The sequence below is a fragment of the Lotus japonicus genome, chromosome 1 (assembly GCF_012489685.1).
Source record: "Lotus japonicus ecotype B-129 chromosome 1, LjGifu_v1.2".
NCBI lineage: Eukaryota > Viridiplantae > Streptophyta > Magnoliopsida > Fabales > Fabaceae > Lotus > Lotus japonicus.
Window position 1 is genome coordinate 23,427,878 of NC_080041.1, and position 21,635 is coordinate 23,449,512.

A 21,635-nucleotide genomic window follows, 5' to 3' on the forward strand; every position below is an offset into this window, starting at 1 on the left:
TGCTTACTCATATTGTATAGTGATGCTAGATGCTATCTTATGATAAGTACTGACTGTTTGCTTCCTTTAACAGAATATGGTGAATAATAACCAGCTAGCTGAGATGATGGCCACTATGGCCCAAGCGGTAACAGCGCAGGCCCAAGCGGTAACCGCACAGGCAAATGATAATGCCATGAGGCGTGCTACTGAAGAAGCACGTGAACAACATCAGCGCCAGAGGGAAATAACTCTGGACCAGAACAAAGGCCTCAATGACTTCAGGAGGCAAAACCCACCAAAGTTCTCTGGTGGTACTGATCCAGACGCAGCGGATCTCTGGATCCAGGAAATCGAGAAGATTTTCGGTGTTCTGCAAACTGTTGAGGGTGCCAAGGTGGGCATGGCGACCTATCTTCTGCTGGGAGATGCTGAATACTGGTGGAAGGGCACCAGGGGGATCATGGAAGCCAACCATGAAGAAATTAACTGGGACTCGTTCCGGACCGCATTCTTGGAAAAGTATTTTCCGACAAGTGCCCGGGATGAGAGGGAGGCGCAGTTTCTGACACTCCGACAGGGAGGTATGTCTGTACCGGAATTTGCTTCGAAGCTGGAGTCTTTGGCGAAGCATTTCCAATTCTTTAATGATCATGTTGACGAGCGCTACATGTGCAAGCGTTTCGTGAATGGACTGAGGCCGGATATTGAGGACTCAGTGAGGCCACTGGGAATCATGCGATTCCAATCATTGGTGGAGAAAGCCACTGAAGTGGAGCTGATGAAGAACCGGAGGTTGAACCGGGCTGGAACTGGAGGGCCGATTAGGTCGGGCTCCCAGAATACTCAGAACAGGGGGAGGTTTCAGAACAGGAGGCCGTATCAGCGTCCTGCTGGTAGAGGGTTTGCATCAGGATCTTACCGGCCCATGGTGGGTGCTGCTGGAGGTTCTGGAGGTCAGACTCAGAACAGGGAACTGACGTGCTTCAAGTGTGGGAAGCCGGGGCACTTTGCTCGTGCTTGTTCCGACACGAGGCCTCAATGCTTCAATTGCAACAAGTTGGGGCACACTGCTGCACAGTGCAGGCTACCAAAGGCGGAACCAACCGTCAACACTGCTAGAGGAAAGCGTCCTGCTGCGAAGGCGAGAGTCTACACCATGGATGGTGAAGATGCTGAGGGAGTCGATGGACTGATTAGAGGCGACTGCGGGATTGACGGTAATCTTCTATCCGTACTTTTTGATTCCGGTGCAACGCATTCTTTTATCTCTAGAGAGTGTGCAATCAGATTAAGACTTCCCATTACTGCTTTGAGCTTCGATCTGATAGTTGCTACTCCTGCCAAGACTCTACTTGCTAATTCAGCATGCATGTATTGTCCGATAACATACAACAATAGGATCTACCATGCTAACCTAGTATGCCTAACTCTTAAGAACCTAGATGTTATCCTAGGAATGGATTGGTTGTCCCGCTATCATTGTCTTTTGGACTGCAACCGAAAGAGAGTGGTATTTCCTGATTCGGATCTTTCCGAGTATCTATCTGCCAATCACATCAGCGTCGCTTTGAACGAGGGATCTCAGGAGTATTCTGTTTTGCTAAGCTTGGAGAGCAAAGGGAACCCAGAAGTTGGCAGTATTCCAGTGGTGAAGGAATTCACGGATGTTTTTCCTGGCGATGTACCTGGATTGCCGCCTGTACGCGACATTGAGTTTGCGATAGACATCGTACCGGGAACAGGGCCGATATCGATTGCACCATATCGTATGGCACCTGCGGAGCTAGTGGAACTGAAGTCCCAACTCGAAGATCTTCTGTCGAAGGGATTCATACGACCAAGCGTTTCACCTTGGGGAGCTCCAGTCTTATTGGTGAAGAAGAAGGACGGGAAATCGAGATTATGTGTCGACTACCGGCAACTGAACAAAGTAACCGTCAAGAATAGGTATCCGTTACCTAGGATTGATGATTTGATGGATCAACTGCGAGGAGCTACGGTATTCTCGAAGATCGACCTGAAGTCGGGTTATCATCAAATCAGGGTCAAGACCGAGGATGTCCAGAAGACGGCATTCAGAACCCGTTATGGACACTATGAGTACTTAGTGATGCCATTTGGGGTAACGAACGCACCTGCAATATTCATGGCTTACATGAATATGACTTTTCATACGTTCCTGGATCGATTCGTCGTGGTGTTTATCGACGATATCTTAATCTACTCGAAGAATGCCGAAGACCACGAGGAGCACTTGCGACAAGTTTTACAAGTGCTGAGGGAGAAGGAGTTGTATGCCAATCCTTCCAAGTGCGAATTTTGGCTCGAAGAGGTAAAATTCTTAGGTCATGTGATCTCTAAGGAGGGAATAGCTGTGGACCCAGAAAAGGTGGAGACCGTATTGTCATGGGAACGGCCGAAGACAGTGACGGAGATCAGAAGTTTTGTCGGTTTGGCGGGATACTATCGCCGTTTTATCGAGAATTTTGCGAAGATAGTTGGACCTTTGACTCAACTGACGAGGAAGGACCAACCTTTTGCATGGACTGAAGCGTGCGAGACTAGCTTTCAGACGATGAAGGAACGGTTGACGACGTCACCTGTACTCGTCTTACCGCAACCGGAGGAACCTTATGAGGTATACTGTGATGCTTCATATCAAGGTTTGGGATGTGTGCTGATGCAACATCGGAAGGTGGTTGCTTATGCTTCAAGACAACTGAAGGTGCATGAGAAGAATTATCCAACTCATGACTTGGAACTAGCTGCGATCGTATTTGCACTGAAGATTTGGAGGCATCACTTGTATGGATGCAATTTCACTATATTCAGTGATCATAAGAGCTTGAAGTACTTGTTTGAGCAGAAGGAGCTGAACATGAGGCAGCGTCGGTGGATGGAGTTTCTTAAAGATTACGAGTTCACTCTACAATATCATCCTGGAAAGGCGAACGTTGTTGTTGATGCCTTGAGCAGGAAGATGCACATCTCGTCGATGATGGTGAAGGAGCTGCAGCTGTTAGAGCAATTTCGAGATTTGAGCTTGGATGTGAGATTGTCCAAGGGAGAACTGGAGTTCGGGATGATCAGAATTACCAATGGATTGATGGAAGAAATCCGAGATCAACAGTTACAAGATGAGTTTCTGCTCGGGAAAAGGAATTTGGTAAGTCAAGGTAAAGACCCAGAATTCAAGGTAGGAAGTGACAATATCCTACGGTGCAAGGATAGGGTTTGTGTGCCTAACAACCCTGACTTGAGAAGATTGATTTTGGATGAAGGTCACAAGAGCAAGTTAAGCATTCATCCTGGAATGAAGAAGATGTATCAGGACTTGAAGGTGAATTTTTGGTGGCCAGGAATGAAAAGACAAGTGGCTGAATATGTAGCTACATGTCTGACATGTCAGAAGGCGAAGGTGGAGCATCAGAAGTCTTCAGGTATGCTACAAAGCTTGGATGTGCCAGAATGGAAATGGGATAGCATATCGATGGATTTCGTCGTGGCTTTGCCGAGAACTCAGAAGGGATACGATTCTATTTGGGTAATCGTGGATCGATTGACTAAGTCGGCTCATTTCGTACCGGTGAGGACTACGTACAACGTGGAGAAACTATCCGAGATATATATAGCGGAGATTATACGACTTCACGGAGTACCGACAAGTATTGTATCCGATCGAGACCCGAAGTTTACATCACATTTTTGGGGAGCTCTTCAAGAAGCTTTGGGAACGAGGCTGAGACTAAGTTCTGCTTATCATCCGCAGACTGATGGACAGACTGAGAGAACTATTCAGTCGTTGGAAGATTTGCTACGCGCTTGCGTTCTGGACAACAAGGGCAGTTGGGATACCTTATTGCCATTGATTGAGTTCACATACAACAACAGTTTTCATACGAGCATTGGTATGGCACCGTATGAGGCTTTGTATGGCCGCAAGTGTAGAACACCTTTGTGTTGGTACCAAAACGGAGAAAATCTGTTGGTAGGACCAGAACTTCTGCAACAGACCACTGAGAAGATCAAGCAGATCAGAGAGAAGATGAGGACTTCTCAGAGTAGACAGAAGAGTTATGCAGATCAGAGGCGCAGAACTCTGGAGTTCGAAGAAGGAGATCATGTATTTCTGAGAGTTACTCAGACGACGGGTGTTGGTCGAGCAATCAAGTCAAAGAAGCTTACGCCCAAGTTTATTGGACCGTATCAGATCACTCGTCGAATTGGACCAGTCGCATATCAGATTGCACTACCTCCATTTCTATCAAATATTCATGATGTATTCCACGTGTCACAACTGAGGAAATATATTGCGGATCCGACACATGTTATCGAGCTGGATGATATTGAGTTGAAGGATGATCTGTCTTTCGAGACACCGCCAATTAGCATTGGTGACACCAGGATAAAACAGTTGAGAGGGAAAGAGATCGAGTTAGTGAAGGTCATTGGGAATAAAGACACTGGTGATGCGACATGGGAGCTGAAGGAGAAGATTCAAGAACAGTATCCAGAACTTTTTACTAACCCATAAGTTTCGAGGTCGAAACTTTCTTTTTGGAGGGTAGTAATGTAAGGCCCGAGTTTTTAAGCTTATGCTAAGTGAATAAACTTCTTATTCACGATTAGGGTTGATGTGATGTGAAGGGAAACCTGAACGAAAGTTTATTAAATGAAATATATTTATGAAGGAGAAAGTTCAGGAAAAGTTCAAGGATTTCATTATGATCGATAAAAGTTATAGCACGAACGTTTTACGCTTAAACCTAGGTCAGAAACCCGAATAAATAGCTAGTTTTTCACTTTTAGGCACGATAGCAGTTAATTCCAAAAATCTTCAGAGAAGTGTTAGAACTTTTCTTTTTCCTTATATCACAATCGTTTCGAGGCGAAACTCTAGGATCTACGAACGTCCGATTCCAATCATCGGAAGTTTGCCGAAACCGAATCCCTGGTATTTCAAAACCCTAGAATTTCTCGACAATGAAGACTTTATCTATTCAGAGCTTCAAATGGATATTCTACACGCGTACACCCATTTCTCTTGATGATTTCAATCTTTCTTCAGAAGGAAGTTTTCCATTCCGACATTCGATGCAAAAAGCAACTTATCGGGTAAAATAGTTTTACACCGACTTTGCACCGACTTTGCATTAGTTGCCAAAAATACAAGGAGACCTCTTTATAGTTTTGGAATTCTTTTGCCAAAACATATCTTATAATTCATGGAGAGTGACGCCGGAAAAATCAGATTCGCGAAACTTTCTTTTTCCCGCGAATTTCCACCTTCTATATATAGCAAATAAAGGAAGAAAAAACCAAATTTTCTACCCATTTCCCCACCCAAACCCGCGGCCACAAAGAGGAAGAAGGAGGAGGAGATTTTGTTCATCGTTTGCTTGATCGTCGATCAATCAGTTGCTACTTCAAGGCTTCGAGGTATAGTCGCTAATCCTTACCTCCGATCGCTTTTTCCATATTTTTTCTGTAGAGTTTTCTGAGTGGATAGTTTATGGGTTTTTGCAAAACTATCCTGAATCTTTCATTTCTGATTCTAAACCTCTTCTATGTATGCCCAAGATCACTTCTGCCGGATTAGATTTTCCGTTATGTCGCCGGAATTCCGTCGGAATCAATTTGAGCCTAAAATACCCATTTATGTAGTTTTTGGTGTAAAGCTCCAATCTTTAGGCTGTAAACTATCGCCTTAGCTTAGTGCTAGTAGGATTAGTTGTTATGAACGTCGTTGGTGACGTCCCTGCAAAATTTTATTTTTGGGATTTCAGTTTTGAAAATCCTAAGTTAAAAATCATGACCAAAATACCCCTGCGACAGTTTTTGATCCGATAATTTTTCCGAGTTCAGAATACCCTTAGTTACGGCTTATGAAAGCATAGGAACCAAGTTTGATCGAAGAAAAATCGAACCCTACAATTACCTATAGTGGCCGAGAGCTATAAGGGGGGAGGAGGAAATTTTCCTTTTCCGAAAACTTGTCTTTTCGCGCTAGATTATCGTACCTTAGAGTATAGATTACTTCGAGTAACCTTAGTAAGTATCGATAGCTTAGTTTCCGATAGATTCTGATTGATTTTTGTGGTTTTGTTCTAAAGGTGATTTTGAGGAATTTCCTGAGGATCAACGCCTTGCTTGTGAAGAAGAGTTTGAAGTTTTTGCTGGAGAACCTTCAGGTGAGGGCTTCTCACTGAATCTCTAGTTAATGCTTAGGGTCGATATTTCGACATTGTTTACTGTTTATGCACTGAGATTGTGTGTGATTGAAAATGTTTTCTGAGGCTTCGGCTGACAATGTAGATGATTCATCTACTGAATGTTTTTGAAGATTGACTTACATGCTATGTGCTATGTGGGTAATCTAGGATGTGTGGTGCATGCTTTATATGCTAAGTGCTAAGTGTTTTTGATGCGATTTATTGATATATGACATGTTGTTGATTGTGATGATTTAAATATGCTTTACACTGAAAATCTGAGATTCTAAATGGTGAGAATAGCGGGCAGGTCATGCCGATTTTATTTTGAGAGTTTTGAGAAAGTTTGATAGGACGAACGAGGTTCGGGCCTTGTATAGGGTTTATGGATCGAGACATTCTCTGGAGTCATTTGGGGATTCGAAGATCCCGAGAACTTATAGGAATTGCGATAAGACTAAAAAGGATATTATTTTGAAAAGAAAATTCATAAGACATTAAACAACCTCTAAATCTTTAAGTAAGGGTAATAATCTCGAAAGGAGGCTTTGGATGAAAATCATAGTTTGGAAAACGAGAAGTGTCGTCGGATCCAAGTGTTGAGTCTGTTGTTGTTGTGCTGTTGGAGCAGCGTTGGTTGTTGTGCTGTTGGAGCAGCTATGTTGTGGGGCTATCCTGGGGATAAGTCCGGGGAACCTTTAGTTCCCGAGTATGTGATACTCTAGTGCTGTTGGAGCAGCGATGTGTGTTGTGAAGTGTGTCTTTTGTCGCAGAATCGACTTTGCCTTAGGGTAAGATTTTAGAGACTTTAATTTACCTAGAACACGTGGCGACGTGTCGAGTGAGGACGGAGACGTTGATTGACTAATCATCTTGCATTCATGCAACATTAATGAGGTATTAACACAGGACGTACTCTGGACCTCGTCGGTTTCCAAAATGGTCATAAGACCCGGAATGCCGTGAAAGAGCGTTTGTAGACGTCTCTTGTAGCAGACCGAAATGGCAGACCTACGGGTTTACTGCTGATCTGACTACCCAGTGGGAGTAAGAGACATCACGGGCCGAAATGGCACCACCGTGGCTGGTGAAGGGCTGATCCGATGATGTCCATCCGTTTCCGGATTGCATATTGGTTGACTGGGTTAACCTGCATACATATCACGCAACATGCATACTGACTTAGTTGATGAGTGTGGTTGCTATTTGATAAACTTACTTGGAACATGCTAATTGTTAGTATTGTCGTTATGATTTTGTGAAACATGCAACCCTAGGAATGATATCTCTAGTTATAAGCCTAAGTGGCTATCTATTACTTGTACCTATTGGGTTTATTATCTACATAGTTCTTTAGAGTTGACCCTCGCGTCTTCTGTGTGTGTTTTGGCGGACAACGCCTTTTGTCAGATGAATATTGCGGACTGGTACACCATGGTCCACCCTTCGGGGGGGATTAGGTATGAGATGATAGATCAGGACGACCCCGGGTCGTGGGTGGTTGACCCCGCGAGCCACCGAGCGACGTATTCGGGGCGTATCATGGAGGACCACGTGGATAGTGGAGGACTCTTGAGGTCAGGAGTGTTGAGGCGATGCTCTATCAGCTTCAACTTGCCACCGGGCGTTCACTGTGGACCAGGTCTTGGAGGAGCACCGCCGCCACCGTCATCTTCAGAGGAGGAGGATCCCTCAGAGGAGATTCCAGTGGGAGTGCCCTCGGCAGGGTCTAGTGCACCCTCCGTTGCGATCATTGATGATCAGGGTTCGGGCCCTAAGCCCGTGAGTCCAGCATCGGAGGGCGTTGCAGGAGCGAGGGGAGGACGGATAGGGTCGATAGACTTGGTCGTTCTGGATTCTGATTCAGACGACGATCATGCTAGCACATAGTTCTGAGTGTTGGTATGAGCTCCTCGAGTTAGGATTAGTGTAGGAGTAGAGTTTTAGCTCTGACAGTCTTGCTTCTTTTGTTACTTAGGGGACAGGGTAGATCCGCCTATAGCTTTTTGTGTGGTTTCCTTACGGGGATCACAGAGAGTTGGTTGGACTTAGGAGGTCTTATTTTCAGGCCATTGGGTCAGCTGATTCTCAGTTTTGAGGGATGGTGTTGCGGGCACTTCACCCTTTTCATTTGGTTTGTATATATTGCCTACGGGCGCTACTCTTCTATTACCGTCACTGGAGGTTTACTCGTGACGAGGTTACTACTACAACGGGGGCTGTTTATATATTGTATATTAGTTTTATTACTTTTCGCATTTGGGTTTTATTTAATTCAGTCTTGTCTTAGTTATTATCAAAAAAAAAATATTCACGTTTTCCGCATTAAGTTTACTTTTGGTTACTAAAGTGACGCCACCGAAATCGGGGTGCAACAAATCATCCGCTCTTACACTACTTTACTATGTTTGTTGATGTTGGGGGTACATCTTGTGTAATTCTGGTTGAGAAGGATGTGGAAGTGCATGACTATGGTGTTGTTGAGGATATGTCGTCCACGCCGGTAAAAACATATAATTCTGAGGAGGAGGAGGAGGAAGAGGAGGAGGAGGAAACAAATGATGAGGTGAAGGAGGATGAAGCCAAAGATGATGAATTATGGTTTGAGGATGTTGGAAAAATTATTTTTATTTTTTATATATAATTAATTTTATACAATTTATTATAAATTTTTAAATATTGTTAGTTTTTGAAAATTATTTTTATTTGTTAGTCAACATCCTTGCCAAAAGTTTTTAAATATATTTTAACATAAAAATACAGTATTAGTATAAATATTATTAATTATTATGTTATTAAAAAAATGAATGCCCTTTATACTATCATGCAAATTTATTTCTAAAAATTTTTACTATATAATAAATTCTCAAATAGTAAAATATTATATAACTAAAATTACTTAAAAATACTAAATAAAAAATAATTAACAATGATTTTACATAAATATTGAAAGATTCTTAAATTATCACATATTATTTTATTGAAAATTAAATAAAAATTTATTATAGTGTATAGTAAATTAATTATTAACGCAAGAAAATTATATACAATAAAACACAATTATCAAAAATACTTTCTATATCAATTTGTATCTTTATATATTAGCATATATAATTTAAATTATTAGGTATTGTACTTTCAAAAAAACAAAAAATTTATTAGGAATTGATGATATTTCTGTTAAAGAATCAAAATACAAAGTTAATGATACTTATTAATATATATATATATATATAATATTTATTAAAATATAATTAATATATAATAAAATAATAAATAATGAATTTCTTCTTATATGAATTAGTAATAATTACTCATAAAATATTAATATAAGAGTAAAGTACACTCACCCCTCTCAAGGTTTGTTAGAATTACATTCCACCCCATTCTTGTCTAAAATCTACACCCCACCCCATTTTATATAGATGCAAATTTAGTGACGAAAAATATTCTTCATTAATAATTAGTTATTATTTAAATTGTAAATCAATTATTTCAAAAAATATTTTCAATATAATCCAATAAATTTAAAAATGAAAACATCACAGTCCTCCTCATTCTCTCAATCGCGGTCTTCCTCCATAAATTCAAAATGCAAATTCTGCAATAGCACACCCGACCGGTTTACAAACCATATCTCGAACATAGGGAAACATGCTTGTGTTTTCATATTTGGTAATAATTCAATTTTAATCAAAATAATCTCTTTATACCTCAAATTTTGAAAATTGGATTGTAGACCCAAAAAGCAAGACAAATGGGTGAAGAAAATAGAGAAACAAAATTAAGAAATATGAAGTGGATCGGAGGTTATTAGAACCCAACGATGCGGTGGAGCACCTTTTTTAACAAAATCCAACGACATCTTAAACCAACAGAGTGTTCGCTTGCAACTTAAAGGGGGTGAAGTTCACAAGAAGTAGTTGAACATATAGCTTTGGGAATGTGCGATTCATGTTCTGTGGTTCAGGTCGCAACAAAACTTTGATGCATGGTGGTGTCATGGGGTTTCACATTCTGGGACAGTGGCCGTCGTGTTAAAGGGAGCAAAGGCTTGGTGGTGACCGTTTGTGGTGAGAAATATGATTTGGAGACAGATGGGACGTGGACTTAACAGACAGAGTGGATTGTTTTTTTAAATTTAATTCAGTAAAATTATTTTCATAAATTAATGTATGATAGTGTATATGCATTAAACTTATTTAAATTTTGACTAATTAGTAATTATTTTTTATTAGTGACGAATTTGTTTTCGTCACTAAATTTTGCCTTTATAAAAAATGGGGTGGAGTGTAGATTTAAAAAAAGAATGGGGTGGAGTGTCATTCTGGCAAACCTTGAGGGGGTGAGTGTATTTTACTCTTAATATAAATATGAAATATTATTATCTTTAATTATTTATTATATTAGTAAGAATATTAATACTTTTCCATAAAAAAAAGAATATTAATACTGAGCAAAATAATAAAGACTAAGCAATTAATATATTTGACTTGTTGATTACGTGGGATTGTGGAAGACTTATGATGATTATTTATTTATTATTTTTTATTACACTTGTTTATGTGCCCATGATTTCCTATTCCCACTATATAAACAAAGGCTTTTTCCACAACAGAAGAGTGAAAAACGCATGTAAGTATTCTAGATTTTGAATTTGATTTGTCTTGTCATTTGATTAGAGTCAGAGATTACTCTTTCAAACCTTTTACATGAAATTGAGATCACAATAGTATGTACGTTCATCTTAATATTTGTAATTCAGTGCTTAACAGGATTTTCAATTTTTGTTGCGGTTGTGAATGCATTGCAAATTTTCTAACTAATTCGGGTTCATGCGGTAACAATTGAGGTTGCGATGAAAAAACAAGAGTAAAATCCCTTTAAGTTGTGGCCGAAATTTTGATTGTTGACCGTAGTTCAAAACCCTAGTTCTTGCAGAGTTCATGAGATAGGGTTAGATTAGGCTTGACAATTTATTTTCACTTAATAAGTTCCATTTTATCTCTTTCATAGCAGGACATGTATTGGGTTTGAATGCTTCGGTGCCTCTCTTGATACTCCTTCGAATTAAGGTTAATTTAAGTTTTGACTTGTGTGATTTTGTGTATCCTGAAAACTACTAATCTTTATTCTTCACCCCATTTACAGATTTTGTCTCCTTGTACTTGGTCAAATTTTGCTGCCTGACTCGAGTCAACATGAAAGGCCAAACTCCGAAACGTGGACTGAAATGCAAAGGAAAAGAGAAAGTTTCAATGAAACAAGTCAATGACGATGGATCTAAGCAGAGCTTCGAGAAAATTTTGGTTCCAACCAAATCATGTGCAGAAAATTCTCCACCACCACAACAGGATATGGATTTGGATTGTGAAAAAGTTGTAGATGTAGTTCCCATCCCTTGTTCCAGCAAGAGAAAGAAGCCAAAAACCAGCAAATTCAAAGGTGTTCGTCGTAGGTCATCTGGGAATTTCGCAGCAGAAATTCGAGACCCGATTCGAAGGGTCAGGTTGTGGTTGGGTACTTTCAAAAATGAACTAGATGCTGCTAAGGCTTATGAGAATAAGAAGAAGGAATTGCGGCGTGAACTCAAGTCAACTCAATCTAGTAAGAGTCGTAAAGGAAGGAATGTTTCAGGACCATGAGAAGATAACTCAATTTAAAATGAATAATGTTTGGGTGTCTAAACACTCATATAACAACGTAAGAGAGTATGAAATGGAAGAGAGATGTTAATTATAGAGTTTAATGGATATGCACTGACAGTGTAAAATAGTTTTACACAGACATCCAATTGAATTCCGTCAAATCAGAAAATATCTTATTCTTTTAATTAAAATTAAAGTCAAATGTAATTATCTCTCCTATGTGGCATGCTTTGATTGGATGACTGTGTAAAACTATTTTACACTGTCAGTGCATATCCATTAAACTCTTAATTATATATATGATATGATATGAAGAAAAGAGATAAAAATAAGAGAATGTGATGTAACGTGATATAAGCTCACTTGCAAAAAAAAAATTAATAAATTTTGTTTTAAATTATATATCGAGTCCCAGTATAAATCATCAATGTAACTAAGTTGCATGAAATTTAATTTACTAAAAATTTAAATTTTCATATATAAACTTAAATTACATGTAAATCACAAATTGAAAGTTGATCTAATTATTTTGGAACAAAAATTTAGCAACCTGACTTATTAATTAAGTAAGATCACAAAAAATATTTTCTAAGATTGATTTTTTTCTTTGAACCATATGGGTATTCTCTCTCGCGGCAATTCAATTCAAGTATAGAACCACGTACTTTTTTTTTTTTGAAACTGGATAATTCATTAAAGAAATCAAGAAGCCATAGAGGCTAGTACATCAACTTGAATCAAAGACTCCAACTCTGACGACACCTCCTCGATCCAAATAGAGTTATGGATTTTTGAGGAGTTCTTAGCCAAGTGATCGGCTACAGAATTGTCGGTTCGACGAACAAAAGACAAAATAAAATGCGAAAAAGATGAGACTAAGTCTCTACAATCATTAAGAATTGAAAACAAATAGGAATCACCACGCTTAGACTTCTGCCATGTCTCAAAGAGATATAGACAGTCTGTTTCAAGGCACACCTCCCGGAACCCCAAGTCTTTGGCCAAAGAGAGCGACCACCGGAAAGCTAAAGCTTCTGCAATAACTGGTGAGGGAGCATCCACTGGAGACGCTACTGTCGCTGCCATAACCTCAGCTGCGTTATTTCTGGCAATAAAACCAAGGCTCGTCACTGCTTGTAGCACCCATGAAGCATCAAAGTTAATCTTGATAATATCCCCATGCGGTTTGGTCCATGAAGCACGAGCAAGGATCCTTTGTTCCACCGGAGCTCGATCCAAGGCCATATCCTCAACTGGCGAAATAAGGCTGCTGAACCGTGCCATAATACCTGAAAAATCTGGTAGCTTCTGCTGGTAGATAACATCACTACGGAGCTCCCATAGTACATAAAGAAACCTAAGGCACAACCCTCCCAACTCATCGTCATGGTGCTCAAAAAACTGTTGCAGAAAATCCATAGGCTCCTCGCCATGACGGAAGCGCACACACATGGGAGAAGCGAACCACCATCTGGACACAATCAGGCACATGAAGAGGACGTGAACCACAGTTTCTGGGCTCGCGCAACAAAACGGGCACTCCTCCTCCACTTGCATCCCACGAATCCGCAAAGCATGTCTCACAGAAATAATCTTCTTAGCCACTCTCCAAGCCATCTCCTTACAACGAGGTAGAGCTTCGACGGACCACAAAGCTTTCCAAAAACTTGCATGAGATTGCTGGCCCAATGAAGAAGAAGGCTCCTCTCGGATCCTTCGTTGCCGAATGAAGCCATAAGCAGACTTCGTAGTGTACCCGCCATCACTAGTATGCGGCCAAAACAAGACATCAAGAGACGGTTGCATAAGGAGAGGAAGCTGTAAAATCTCCTGCGCCGTCGGGGGCCAAAACATTAACTCCACCAAATTCCTGTTCCAAACCTGCATGTTAGCCACAAATAAGTTTGAAACAGTACGCAAGTTTGCACCAGTTGCTAAATCATGTCTAAACACAGTTGGGACCCCACTTGGGAGCCATTTATCCCCCCACAAATCAATACTCCGCCCATTGCCCACTCGCCACCGGGAACCTTCCTCAAAAATCCATTTTGCACGAAAAATGCTTGTCCACGCATAGCTTGGACGCCCATGTTTCTTAGCTGCAAAAAGAGAAGATTGAGGAAAATACACAGCTTTGAAAACTCTACCCAACAGAGAGTCTGGGTTTTTAAAAATTCGCCACCAATTCTCTCCAGCCAGTGCCATATTGAACGCTTTAAAGTCCCTAAAACCAATTCCTCCATCAAACTTAGACCTGCATAAGGAGTCCCATTTTAGCCGATGAATACTCCTACGGTCTGCGTCCCCCCTCCAATAAAATTTACTGATCATTCGCTCAATATCTGCATATAAGCCATCAAGTAATAAAAAACAAGACATAATATAAGATGTGATTGCCTGGGCAACCGCCTTAATAAGCACCTCTCTTCCCGCTCGAGATAGAGAAAGCTCCTTCCAGCCCTTTAGTTTCTTTCAAACTCTTTCCTTGACAAATTGAAATATTTGGGGTTTTGACTTACCAGTGATGGTAGGAATGCCCAAATATCTGTCGTAGCTATCCACAACCTTTACACCCAAAAGCGGCTTTAGCTCGTTAAAACGGGGACTAAGCACATTACGGCTACAAGATAACATTGATTTGTCAAAATTGATGACCGGACCAGACACCCGCTCGTAGGAAGCAAGCACCCTCATCACTGTGGAAGCTTCCTCCGTCGTTGCTCGGGCAAAAACAATGTTGTCATCTGCAAAAAGAAGATGTGAAATAACAGGGATAGATGCAGGGCGTGCAATTTTAATACCATGCAAAGTAGAGGCCTCTATCTCCTTCTGAATCAAGGCCGAAAAAACTTCACCACAAAGGATAAATAAATAAGGAGATAGAGGGTCTCCTTGCCTCAAGCCTCTACCTGGATCAAAAGGCCTTTGAGGACTTCCATTTAACATCACCTGGAATTGAACTGAGGTAACACAGTCCATAATTAAACCAACCCAGGCTAAAGGAAAGTCTATTTGCGTAAGCACACTACGAAGAAATGGCCATTCGACCCTATCATAGGCTTTCGACATGTCAAGCTTGAGAGCCATCATGCCATTGCGACCAGACATCTTTTTCTTCATAAAATGAAAACACTCATAGGCCACCAAGGCATTATATGTTATAAGCCTACCAGGAACAAATGCACTTTGAGGACCAACAATAATATCAGGTAGCACCAACTTAAGCCTATTTGCAATAGTTTTTGTAATAAATTTAAAAAGCACGTTGCAAAGGTTAATAAGCCTAAACTGTGTTGCATGGACAGATTTTTTAACCTTTGGAATCAAAACAAGCAGGGTTTTATTGATAGTACCTGGGGAGACTCTGCCATGCAAGACCTCAAGGCAAAAGTTGGAAATATCATCTCCAATTATGTGCCAAAATTTCTTAAAAAATAAAGCAGGGAGGCCATCAAGGCCCGGAGCTTTGGAGGGGTTCATATTAAAGACCGCCTCCTCAAGCTCTTCTTGAGTAAAAGGATCATTAAGAATGGCCAAATGGCCCTCAGAAATACGGCCAGCCACAAAAGAAGTGGCGGTCTCGATATCCGTCGGGTTGGATGAGCTAAATAGAGTAGCAAAGTAATCGATAAGCACTCTTGCTATATTCCTGTCATCCACCCACTTCCTGCCGCCATCATCAAACAGCTCTTCAATTCTATTTCTCTTCCTTCTCTGAGTGGCCATCTGGTGAAAAAAATTTGCGTTACGATCTCCATGTTTAAGCCAAGATGCCTTGGATCGCTGACACCACAAGACCTCCTCCTACTTCAATAAAGATTCTAACTCAGCCTCTGTACTCCTAATAGCTGCCACCACCTCATCTGTTTGGGTACTCCTTTGCAGGTTCTGAAGCTTCACTTTCAAATCTGAAACCTTCTTGGGAATGGCACCAAACTTCAAACGCCCCCACAGCTGAAGAGATTTCCCCACATTTGTTATCTTACTGTTTACATCCTGAAAACCATTCGACCATACCTCGGCCACTATCTCTGCACACTCCTCACTGTCATGAAGTCGTACCTCTTCAAACCTAAACAATCTCTTCTGCTTTCTGAAAACTTCCCGCTTAGTGGATCCACACGACACCAAGATAGGGTTATGATCTGAACTGAGACGGGTTAAGTGAAACACCTCCATAACAGGCCACAGGGCCTTCCAACTATCATTCATCAGAGCATAATCCAAGCGCTCCTCAATCAAATTAGGAATACTTCTCTTATTAGACCAAGTGAATTGGTAACCTGAATACCCAACATCCTGAAGGCCACAATCCTGTAGCGCCTGATCAATTAACTGTAAATGGGCCACATTAACTGGGTCACCACCCAGCTTGTCTGAAGGACTTAAGACATCATTAAAATCCCAAACACACACCCAAGGCGTAGTATCAGGTGGCTTCAGCCTCTGAATTAGTTCCCAAGTGCGCAACTTATGCTGCGCCTCTGAGAACCCATATATTGCAAGAATATGCATCTGACTTCGGGATTGAAAGTGCTTCGCCATACAAAGAATATGATTTAAGGACCCATGGGTTATCTTCACATTAGTATCATCATTCCACAGTAAACAAACTCCTCCTGATCGTGATCTACCATTACCTGCACAACCAATAGGAAATAAATTAGGGAGGCCAAGAGAGCGCCTCATAGAAAACATCTTCGTAACTGATTTACGAGTCTCCGAAAGGAAAACCACGTCGGGAACTTCTGAAGAAATAAGCAGTTTCACGGCTTGAACTGCCCCCGGGTTCCCAAGCCCTCGGCAGTTCCAAGCTAAAATCCTCATTGATGTGGGCGGTGCTGCCCAGCAGCATCTGCCAATCCCAATCCAATATCAGAATTTTGTTTCTTCAAAGGTGGAGTGTATCCGGTGTTGGTCCGATCAGGGGCTGAAGAAGAGACTCCTGACCGCTTTCTATGGACATTCCCATCACCGCCCGTGTACTGTGAGCTGGTTGCTGGTCGGTCCTTTCTAGAGGTATCAATGCCTCCCCGTTGCTGCTCTTTTGGTTCCTTCAACTGTGTTTTGGGGACATTCTTAGAAGACGACTCATCATTCCCATCTCCATCGGCCTCAATGTCAAACTCATCATCCAAGTTATCCTCATAACCGCTGAAATCTTTCCCAACAGCTTTTCTCTTCTCTGTGTTGCTCTTTGTATAACTCCCAGCTGGTCTGACACCTTCATGCTCACGGCCCTGACCCTGCCGACGTCCCGGCTGCTCAATCTCAACATTCTAATCATCATCCCTTAGTCCCGCATATGGTGCTGCACCACGTACTTGATGCGGCATAGCTTTCTTTACAGCTCTAGAAAATTTATTTTTTTGAACTCCAGCTCTAGAAAATTTAAACATGGGTTAAATATGATTTTAATCTCTAACTTATACACTTAAATTTTAAAAGGTAAATAGAAAAAAAAATCATAGTTTTTTTGTTCATATAATTTTTTTTTGTTTTAAAAAGTTTTTGTAATGTCATTACACATGTTTCACATTTTCTTTCACTCATTAGCCCATGTGGCAATCCGAGCTAGAATTTTTCACATAAGTTTTAACTATACAAAATTCTTTCTAAGCGTTTTTTATCCTTCTCTTCACCCTTCTCCCTCTACCTTTGCCCCTCTCCTTCTAGACACCACTCAACCTTTACCACAACCACTACCCGACCTCCACATCCTCCCTCCACTTTACCAAAATCTTCCACAACTTTCTCTCCCAGTCAAGAACTAATAATCCTAAAAGTTAATTAAAATTGATAGGTAAGGTCTACATGACTGCTTTTATATTATTATTTCTAACACACCTCCTCAACAAGGGCTCGTTTAGGCTTGAATTGTGCACAATCAATGTACAAACTCACCTACGATGTGTTAATACTCAAATTTTTGTTAGAAGAATTGGTGGTGACAATAATCGAGCTCTAGGTCGCTTGGTCATAGAGATACTGATACCATGTCAAATAACCAAAGATAGTTGGTTCTTGATATGGAATTAGAGCCTCTATGATCAAGCGACTAGAGTTTGATCATTGCCACCCCCAATTCTTTTAATAAAAAGTTGAATTATAGCACATGACAGCTAAGTTGTGTATTCTCCACACTTCAAGTACAAATGAGCAAGCTCAAAAAGGTTTTTGCATGAAAGGACGTGTTAAAAATAATAACATAAAATTATACATCTGACCTTACATAATCTTTTGAGATAGTTGGTTATTTGATCCTTCCCCTTCCCCACCCCACTTCCCCAGTGGCGGAACTAGAAAATCATATTTGGAAGGGCCAAAATTAAGATTTTGATGCATGAGCTAAATATATTATATCATGTTATATATTTAATTTAAAATTTAAGTTCAATATTAACATAAAATTAATCATAATTGTTGTAAATAAGGAATTAATATAAGAATTATTATTAGAAGATTATATTCAGTATTAGGAGATTTATTCTCTTATTAGGAGATTGTGTACATAATTAGTTATTTCCTTATTTAGGATTAGTCTTCTTCTATATAATGTAATTACCCTTTGTATTCTGATTAAGAAGTAATAATACAATTTCTCCTACTTTCAAGTTGGTATCAGAGCTCCCGATCTTGGGAGTTCTGCTTCTGCGAAAAAAACCCTAGGCGTCTTATTACGGCCCTTTTATCTGGTAACGTTTCCTGTTTTGCCACTGTTGGCTTATACCGTTTGGAGGCCTGTGTTCTTCATCACCGGCCTGCCATCCTCTGTTCGTTACTCCGATTGCACAGAGAGGGTTCCCCGTGCCTTTTGGTCTTGTTCTGAGGGTCGTTTCCTCACTTTGTTGGTGTTTTTTCTTGAGAAGCCTTTGGTTCTTCCATTCAAGGAGAGTGCAATCTTCTCTGTTTCTGTTATTTTTCCTCTTGTTTCCCTTCTACAGTAACATCTCTCAGTATGTCTGGAGACGAGATTCCCATACCTAAGGAGAAACTCACTTCTGGAGTGAAAGTCTCTCTTCCACCTTTGACCCACAAAGATCTCCCGGTATTACAAGGTTCCTTTCGCTTGGATGGGCGCAACTACCTCCAATGGTCTGAGCTCATCCGTCACACTCTCATAAGTCGCAAGAAAATCAGTTATATTGAAGAAAAAGCCCCTGCTGAAACTGATCCACAATATGACACATGGCGTGAAGAGAATTCTCTTATTATGACCTGGTTTTGGTACTCCATGATTCCGGAAATTAGCCGGAATTATATGTTTTTCCCTACTGCTAAGGAGATTTGGAATAATCTGGCCCAGGCATATTCTAAGAAACAAGATCTCTCAGCTTGTTATGAATTGGAAAATAAAGTTTTCAATTCTAAGCAAGGAACTCTCTCCGTGACAGATTACTATGGGACCTTGAATGGTCTATGGATTGAATTAGATCAGTATCAAAATCTGAAGATGAAGTGTGATGCTGACTCCACAACATTGAATAAATTTATTGAAAAAGCGCGAATCTTTAAGTTTCTCTCTGGGCTTAACTCTGAATTTGATCCGATTCGGGTCCAAGTTTTGGGTAAAGAGCAACTCCCTTCTCTCTCAGAGGTGTTCTTTATAGTTCGTGGTGAAGAAACTAGGAGGACAGTGATGGTGGAAGACAAATCGGTTGATGGTTCAGCCTTAGCCTCTGGAAAGGGTCCCATAAAAGGATCCACCTCTTCCGGACACCCTAACCGTGATGATCGCCCCAACCGTGATGATCGCTTCAACCGTGATGATCTCTTCAACCGTGATGATCGTTGCACTTATTGTAAGAGGTCTGGTCACACCAAAGAGTACTGTTTCAAACTTTATGGAAGGGAAAACGTCCTTAGACGTATGAGGGGGTCCAAAGGTGCTCCGCAGAGGCGTGCAAATCACACAACTTCTGACATGGAAAATGATGGTGAAGTCCCACCTGTACCACCAGTAGAAGATGTCCCTAGCCTTAGCAAAGCAGAATTGGAGCGTCTGAGAGCTTTTATGGACTCATTGAGTAAGCCCTCTGGTTCTTGTTCTCTCACAATGACTGGTAAGAGTTCTACCTTCTTATCTCTTAATGCTTTGAGTACTGAAAATGGCTGGATTATTGACTCTGGTGCTACAGATCATATGACACCTCACCCCTCACATTTATCTTCTTATTCCACTTACCCTGAAAAACACTATATCACTGTTGCTAATGGATCCCAAAACCAGATTACGGGATGTGGTAACATTCACCTTAGTCCATCTCTTCCCTTAAAGCATGTGCTTCATGTCCCAAAGCTTTCTAACAATCTTTTGTCCATCCATAAACTCACTCGAGACTTGAACTGTGCTGTAACCTTTTTCCACTCACATGGTGTTTTTCAGGATCTTGCCACGGGACAGATAATTGGGATTGCTAAGGAACATGACGGGTTATACTGTCTGCGGCACGAGGAAAGCAAGTGTCATCAGACGAGTTCAGAGTCCTGGAATACTTCTCAAATATGGTTGCGACACAAGCGTCTTGGGCATCCTCCTTTTAGTATTCTAAGGACCATGTTTCCTCATTTATTTTCAAAAGTGTCAGTCGAATCTTTTCATTGTGATGTTTGTCAGTTTTCTAAGCATCATCGTTCAACTTTTCTTCCTAGTAATAATAAATGTGCTCAACCTTTTGATCTTGTTCACTCTGATGTGTGGGGACCTTCGTCCATTTCTAATGTTTCTGGTGCAAAATGGTTTGTTACTTTTATTGATGATTGTACTCGGATTACATGGGTTTTTCTTATGAAAGATAAGTCTGAGGTGTTTCAATTATTTGTTAACTTTTTCCACATGATTAGAACACAGTTTGGGAAACCTATTAAGAGGTTAAGGTCAGACAATGGGAAAGAGTATGTTAACAAGAATTTTTCTGAATTTCTTACAAAAAATGGTGTGGTTCATGAGTTGACTTGTGTTGACACCCCACAACAAAATGGGGTTGCTGAAAGGAAAAATCGTCATCTTCTTGAAATCACTCGAGCTTTACTCTTTCAAATGAATGTTCCTAAGTTTTATTGGGGGGAAGCTGTCTTGACTGCTGCTTATTTAATTAATAGGTTACCTTCTAGGGTTTTATCTAATGTTAGTCCTGTGCAGGTTATGACTAGCTTCTTTCCGTCTGTGCCCATTAAGTCAGGTCTTCAAAGTCGTGTATTTGGTTGTTCCGCCTTTGTCCATGTTCACGGTCATCATCGGGGTAAGTTAGATCCTCGGGCTATTAAGTGCATCTTTATAGGATATGCCTCAGATAAAAAGGGCTACAAGTGTTATCATCCTCCTAGTCGTCGTGTCTATATATCCATGGATGTTACTTTTCAAGAATCAGAGTCTTTTTATCCCAATCCTCAGCTTCAGGGGGGGAATACTCAGGAAGTTGAGTCTCCAGAATTGTCTGTTATTCCTCTTCTACAGGATCCCTTGATGCCTTCCTCTATTCCTATCACTGAGGACAGTGATGATGATGACAATGGTCCTGAACTAGTACCAAATCAGAATGATGACAATGGTCCTGAACTAGTACCAGATGAGAATGATGACAATGGTTCTGAAGTAGTACCAGATCAGAATAATGTTGACAGGTTCAGGATAAAGTACCAGCGGACAGTAAAACCCGTCCTGATCCAACAACAAGTCCAATCGTCTGATCCTGAGGTAAGTGTTGCGAACCCTGAGCCTAGTAATTCCTATGAGCATAACCTTGATGACTTACCTATTGCCTTACGAAAAGGAAAACGTTCTTGTGCCAAG

The 21,635-nt window shown here is 40.7% G+C and overlaps 2 protein-coding genes across 2 annotated transcripts; both read right to left on the bottom strand.

The window, feature by feature from the left end:
• Positions 1 to 12,544: 12,544 nt before the first annotated feature.
• Positions 12,545 to 15,568, bottom strand: LOC130730413 (uncharacterized). The gene is made up of 2 exons (XM_057582425.1): positions 14,362 to 15,568; positions 12,545 to 14,184 (listed from the first exon to the last, which is right to left on the bottom strand). The coding sequence occupies exons 1-2, from the start codon at positions 15,566 to 15,568 to the stop codon at positions 12,545 to 12,547; spliced, it is 2,847 nt and encodes a 948-aa protein (XP_057438408.1).
• A 78-nt stretch (positions 15,569 to 15,646) lies between these two features.
• LOC130730423 (uncharacterized) lies at positions 15,647 to 16,669 on the bottom strand. The gene has a single exon (XM_057582432.1). The coding sequence runs from the start codon at positions 16,667 to 16,669 to the stop codon at positions 15,647 to 15,649; it is 1,023 nt and encodes a 340-aa protein (XP_057438415.1).
• Between the last annotated feature and the right edge of the window lie 4,966 nt (positions 16,670 to 21,635).

Excerpts from the sequence above, each read along its gene's own strand:
- LOC130730413 (XM_057582425.1), bottom strand. The coding sequence starts at position 15,568 with ATGGCCACTCAGAGAAGGAAGAGAAATAGAATTGAAGAGCTGTTTGAT. Across the intron at positions 14,185-14,361 it reads GGGCATTCCTACCATCACTG|ATATTGAGCGAATGATCAGT; the intron begins GTAAGTCAAAAC and ends GCTTATATGCAG.
- LOC130730423 (XM_057582432.1), bottom strand. The coding sequence starts at position 16,669 with ATGAGGATTTTAGCTTGGAACTGCCGAGGGCTTGGGAACCCGGGGGCA.